Source organism: Papilio polytes, unplaced genomic scaffold (assembly GCF_000836215.1).
Source record: "Papilio polytes unplaced genomic scaffold, Ppol_1.0 DF822622.1, whole genome shotgun sequence".
In the NCBI taxonomy this organism is placed as follows: Eukaryota; Metazoa; Arthropoda; class Insecta; order Lepidoptera; family Papilionidae; genus Papilio; species Papilio polytes.
The window spans coordinates 1622219-1629415 of record NW_013526582.1 but is presented as its reverse complement, the minus strand read 5'-3'; the positions used below and the strand labels follow the sequence as shown (position 1 = coordinate 1629415).

General features: G+C 32.9%; 1 protein-coding gene across 1 annotated transcript in view; it reads right to left on the bottom strand.

Moving 5' to 3' along the window:
• Nucleotides 1-5561: 5561 nt before the first annotated feature.
• LOC106105858 (G protein-coupled receptor kinase 2) overlaps nucleotides 5562-7197 on the bottom strand; it is a 35033-nt gene continuing 33397 nt past the window's right edge. Inside the window, exon 10 of the mRNA XM_013286315.1 lies at nucleotides 5562-6805. Coding sequence (XP_013141769.1) covers nucleotides 6707-6805 — 99 coding nt within the window. The 3' untranslated portion in view covers nucleotides 5562-6706. The remainder of the gene's footprint in view (nucleotides 6806-7197) is intronic.

Here is a 7197-nt window from a genome sequence, read left to right as displayed (position 1 = left end):
GAGTTATTTTAGTATTGTACGCGCCTTAGCCGCCTCTCACATTTGCAGTCTCACTTACTAGGTGTGCTGGAAGAAATTTCTTTTTAGAAATCATCATACGTAAACAATAAACTATAAATAAATAAAAATGACGTCAATTTCGAAACACCCCCCTCCTATCTATCATTTACCGTCATCAACCCCCCCTAATTTAGAATGACGTAATATATGGACGGCCCTATACAAATTTATTGTAATGACATTTGTATGCATATTGTCTCTTGATAATGGAATTCAACGATATATTTATGAGATTGTATACAATTCTGTATTATAAAAAGGTTATTGTACTGTAAATAAAGATGTTTTGGATTATTTCATTTTTTTATTTATTGGAAAAGTACACGAATTGCATGTTCATAGTATACAAATTGATATACTGTAGACAATAAAGGCAGAACATACATACGATAGGCATACATAGGCCTCTTAGGATTTTTTTTTAGAAAAGAGCGACATATTTTCTACGTTTTGAGATAAATATTGATGATGATGGTCGGCGCTTTTTACAGCTTTAACAATGTCGGCTTCACAAGTAAATGTAACTTAATGAGTTTTGAAAGAAAACGCCTCTGGTTTTCGGTTCTGGGTCAGAATTTTGAACAGAAAGCCCAATGAAATTACAAAATGAGAAGCGAATAAATTACATATTTGTTCTGGAATTTTGTTTCTTGAAAAAAAATTGTTATTTATTTCCTTAATTCAATAAATAAAAGACAGTATGAAATTGGAGTCAATTTATTTAGGAATACGCTTATTAATTAATAATATTTGCATCAAAATACTGCAATAACGACTAACGGTACCAAGGAAGCTAAGTTTACACGCCGCGCCGCGCGGGGGCGCCACAATATCCATACAAAAATTACTTCTCTCCATACAATTGCTCTTCAAATGCATTCAAATGAGTATGATACAGGTAACGTGCGCGGAGTGAAACTATACATGTGTTGCCATAACTGGTAATATTTAGTGTTGCCAGTTGTCTATAAAATTACAATTCAAATCTAATAGAATAATTAAAAAAGCGTGTTTTGTTATTAATTTGACTTATCAACGCTTTTTAATTAAACCATAAAATTTTTGGATAGTTACGTTTATTACTTTGTAAAGTTACAATCGAATTTTCCACTGAATTTTAGTACGTTAAAATTTCAGTAGATTTGAACTATATTTTCTGATATATTAACCATCTTACATATATCGTCCACTAGTATAGTTTCGCGACGCGCTTAACAATAAAAATTCATACAAAAAGTCCTGCAAACAATTGCTTATTTCACTTATTCTGATGACTAAGTTCTAAGACTTCACTACATTACGAGACCACACTGACTTAAGATTAAATTGGTCAATATTTGACTTAAATCTATACTAATATTATAGAGAAACATTTCTATTTTTGGATTTTTGAATGTATTGAAATAACTCAAAAACTACTGGACCGATTACAAAAATTCTTGCACCATTATAAAGCGTTATCTGTGTAACATAGGCTTTATGTTACTATTTTTTAGTACTACGCAGGCGAAGACGTCTGACACAAATATTAATAAGTCAAAAAATTAAACGTAATACGAAATTTTACTCAGTATATGGAAAGTCATTTTAAACAATAGATTTTAATATGCAAGTGGTAACTGGTATTCATCATCCACTTGCCCTTATCCCTTACGGAGGTCGGCACAGTATGTGCTGCTCCATACATCTCTATCAGCCGTCATATGTGAATCCACTCCTTTCTTAAGCATATCCTCTTTCACACAATCCATCCACACTTTCTTCGGTCTTCCTCTTCCTTTGTAGCCTTCCATATTCAGTCTTAACGCTTTCTGGTTTATGTCCCCATCATTTCGTCGCATAACATGTCCATACCACGCTAACCTTTTGCTTCTCAATTTCTCCACCACTGGCGTTACTTTCAAACTTCCTCTAATGTACACATTCTTCTGTTCTAAAGTGTTAACTGGTATCAAATACGATATTAAATTTCATGAACATCAACTTTGCACGTTGTTTACTTTCTATTATCAAATGGTCAGAATCTTCAATTATTCTTAAATCAGTATGGTCTTGTATCAACTCTTCCCCTTCAACGTCGCCAACAGGCTAATTCTATTTATTATTGTTATATATATTCACTATGCTATGGCGGTATGAATTTGGAATGGACAAGCGGTCGCTTTCACCGTACAATTTCACTGCACTGATGTATAGTATAGTCATCTGTTCGATTGACAAAATATACAATATGTATACAAGTGTACACTGACACTTGTATACTAAAAGTATTTGACGAAATTTTGTGGAAGTTTTCAATGTTGTACTTTACGCCCGGTAGAGGCGCTGAGAACATCTAATGCAAATTTTGTCAATGATTACAAAAGTATTTGTAACTTCACTTGTCTACAAATGTCCGTTGAGTGACACTTGTATACATATTGTCTACAAATGTCCGTTGAGTGACACTTGTATACATATTTTCTACAAATGAAAGTTCAGTGACACTTGTATACATATTGTCTACAAATGTCCGTTGAGTGACACTTGTATACATATTGTCTACAAATGAAAGTTCAGTGACACTTGTATACATATTGTCTACAAATGTCCGTTCAGTGACACTTGTATACATACTGAATTTCATATTTCTCATTTATTTTGATAAAATAGAGACAGAATTTATGTTAAGTGTAATCGCAGTGTAGTTGTACGGGTTAACGGCGACGTCGAAGGCATTTTGTGCGATTGACGTATCTAGTGATGACCTATCGATATAATCTATTTATCGATATAGTGACATCGAGTTTAATTTTCATTTACATCAGGTAATTAAAACGAATAACGTATTAAAACCTATCGTTTAATATTTCACTAAAAAAGTATTATTGCATATCAATGTCACTATATTCGATTCTGATTTTCTAAACCCACGAAAATAATCCACAAACACACATCAATCTGAAATATAATAAAAAAGTACACATAGAAAAATGTATTCACACTTATATCTAGATAATGGAAGTATTACCTGGCAATGTTGGAAATTTTACTCAACATGTGTTTTTAATAATTTGTGCGATGACTTCAAATGAAACATATACAAAGAAAGATAGAAAACTCTTTCTTTCTTCAAATGAAACATAGAATAGTTTAATATAAACCATAGACAACACGATACACAAAATGCGTTGAACTTTTTAAAAATATCATCCATAGACATTATTGCTTTCTCAAATTCTTATAATTATGTAATTGCATTCTGGGATAAATAAATTATCAAAATAAATAAATGCTTACGTCTAATTACTAATAAAAAATATTTATTTTATTTTATTTATTTAATAAATATTTAAAAAACCGCAGCGTATCTACACACGCTCAGTTTTATCTGAATCGTTCAGATAAGAAGTCGCACAACTTTGACTAAACTATCGCACGACGTTCGTGCGATTGTCGCAGCCAATTGTTTTGCACAACTAAAAATCGAGTAGTGTACCTCCATATAAGGTCATAGGAATCAAAGCGGAACTAAACAGTTGTGCGATAGTTTAGTTACGCGCTCTTAATCTAAATAACTCAAAATTAGTAATTGAACAGTTGTTTTATTAGATTCAAAGACATTTAAGAATTAGAATAGACATAGTAAACATTTTTTCACCGGTAACTTCTTTTTACGGTAATATCTTTTTTTATATTAAAAGGTGACACATTAACAAGCGACCACTTGAAGCCGCCGAAATGGCGAAGCGACCGCTGCACATAGACAACCGAAATAGCCGATGCGTTGCCTACCCTTCATTGACGGAGGAGACACACATCCCGCGTCTCCTCCACTGTCAAATTCATGTTCCCTTCCCATGTTTCTCTTATGAAAAGCGTGGGAATGAAAAGGGACTAAACTCGCGTCTCCGTCAACGTCAAAGAGACGCCAAGACGCTTCTCTTTGTTTGAATTATTTGTTTGTGATTTTGACAATCGGTTACCATCTAGTGAGTATATGTGAAAAATGTTTCAAGTGTCAACTATGCCTACTTTATATTCCTATTAATCTCTGGATTTATCTAAACCAAAGTATATCACTTATTACCGCCCCCTTTGAAAACCAATGATATTTCAGCGCCCCCTGTTTTTATACAATTTTAGTGAAATTTAAAATACTATATAAAATATATGAAATTACAAATTATACATCATATGTTCTGGGGCTATAACGCCCCCTTCTAGGTTTCATACGCCCCCAAGGGGGCGTTATTGCCCACTCTGAGAAACACTGATCTAAACGATAGGACAATTTAGATAAAACTTAGCGTGTGTTGTATTTACACGGCCAATTCAATTTCACGTAGCAAATGCATTTACGTATCTATCCACAGGAGACGACATCTAATTATTTTGAAATTTACTTTAAAAAGTATAAAATTAAACGTATTTTAATATTATCTGAATATAAAACTGTAAATAAAACCGAAATACAAGTAAATTCTCATTTGACAGAACGCCATCTTGTTTTTCGATTTTGGCGCGCATTTTCAAAAAGATGGTAGAAAAATTAAATCCGTCTCCTGAACCATTTCTAGAAAAGCGAATTATTTTTAAAAGATATCGAACTTTTCTTCGATTCTAATATATTTCCTAGACCATTCAAAAATTACCACCACAATAACATACTCTCATTCTCAAATATCAAAAACGACACAGAAACATCAAAAATGATTTATATCAAAAATTTTCAAAAATTGATCCTTAAAATAAATAATATCATAATTTTTATATCAATCGTAAAAATTAAGAATTAATAGAAAAAAAAATTTCGTATTCCGATTTTTTAAATAAAGGCAAAAATTTAAACATACAGCCATAAAGAATTTTATTCAAAAATTCGATTCCTTCCAATGTTAAAAAAAATCAGTCGGTAATAAAACATTAATTGCCGTACTCAGAGACGTTAATCATCATTAAGGGATCAATTAAAACTTCTGAATACGTAATTAACGTAATGCCGCTAACAAGAATACTATTGTCATTTCAAAATAAGTCACTTTAATAATAAAATAAAAACCCGACTACGAATGTTTTATTTTAAAGTCGGTTTCCACTGCACAAAATATAATCTAAATAAATATATAAAAATCCTGGCTATATAGCTTAAATAGACTTCATTTATGTAATGTACAGTCGAGAAAGTTCGCGGTGTACCATTTTTACTTATAAATCTATACTAATATTATAAAGAGGAAACATTTGTATTTTTGTATGTATTGAAATAATTCAAAAACTACTGGGCCGATTTTAAAAAAATCTTACACCGTTAGAAAGGTTATTTATCTGTAACAGAGGCTATATTTTTAAATTTCAAGCGGACGAAGTCGCGAGCAATAGCTAGTAACTAATAAAGTAGCAGAAATTTTAGATTTTTCGAATTTTCATATGTACATAATTTACCCGACGTTCTTACGGTGAAGGAAAACATCGTGATGTGCACATATCGGCGAAGAAATTCAAAGATATGTGTGAAGTCAACCCGCAGTGCAGGTTAACTATGGCCTAGTCACCCCTTATTAGGGTAGGCTCCGAGCCCCTCGGTGGGGACATATAGATGATGACAGACTTTAAAAGCATTCTATTGGTTATTTTTCCGTATTTAAATGCGTAAAAATGTTCAAACGAATTTAAGGTACACCGTCAACTTCCCTGATTGTACGTACAATGGAAATAATTATAAGCAAAAATTTAATTTATCACAAAAAACATCTTACTAACAAGGATTTTCATAGTATTTTTAATCGTAGTCTGTAAAGCTTTTAAACTAATTTGTTCATGAAACTGAAAGCCTAGTTATTTCGACTAATTCACTGTTTACCCTCAAATAATATTTGTGCGTGAGTATTTTATTAAAACTATTTATTGTAAAAGGAATATTTTGCTAAATCGTTACAGATATTTGTCTATTAACTACACTCAAAGTGGTTAAACATCGCCTTAGCGTACTTATGTAGTACTAAATCTACACTAAGAGTATCCCTTAGTGGCGACTTTGAGTGCAGTTAATTTGACAAACATTTGTTTCAAACTGTATATCCATTTAAAATCCAAACAATAGTCAAAACGTAATTTCAATGACATTATTATGCCACCTTAACACCATGGTCTTACTTTGGTGTTTACAGTAATTTATACTGGTATAAAACAATACTAAAACATTGTAAACATCAAAATATTAAAAGGCTATGACCCCCAAAGATTTCTGGGGGTCCAGACCCAGTAAGAGACTTGAACTCCCAAAAACATTTTAGGCGAATGACCCCCTGAGATTTTTTAGGTATTAGAACCTTTTAAGGGGTTATGACCTCCAAAGATTTTAGGGGGTTCAAGCCCTTTATGAGGTTTGAACTCTGAAAACTATTTCAGACTTATAACCCCCTTAGGAATTTTGAGAATTCAAACGTATGGCGTTATGACCCCCAAATATTTCAGGGGGTTCAAGTCCCTTATGAGGTTTTGATCGTCAAAAATCTACGATAACCTCATAAGGGGTACCGTAAAAATATTTTATTGTTAACCCCCTAATTGTTATGTAACTTCATGAGAGATTATCTTGAGGGTGACCCTTAGTGTGTAGTGTGTGTACAGTGTGTACAGTGGAGTGCGCTGTCGGTGAGTACTATCAGCTGTTCGCGTGCGCGTTCGTCTGCGAGTTGAGGAGATGCTCCGGCACTGGGATTGGACGAAGTCGGGGAGGTATCTTCTTTTGAGGGCATAACGTCTGGAAAGAGAGAGATAGGTTACATTAAAAGGTATATTTCAGATTTCATATGCAATAAAGTATTGTAGTAAGCTATTTTTAAGAATCTTACTAATATTATAAATGCGTAAGTTTAGATGGATGTTTAGTAAAGTTTGTAGCCTAAACTGCTGAATGGATTTCGATAAAATTTAGTGCAGATGTAGTGTCTGGAAGAACACAGGCTGTTCAATTATATTTTTTTTTTACATCCTAGACGGAGTCGCGAGCGAAAGCTAGTTCCTAAATGTTTTGACTTTGTCGATTCTACAAGCTAATCAAAAGTACATTTATATAGGGGGCTATAGAGTGTAGTGTTAACAGTGGTAGAGCCCGCTTTAACATCGCACTGCAGCGCTCCTAGCAATACCACG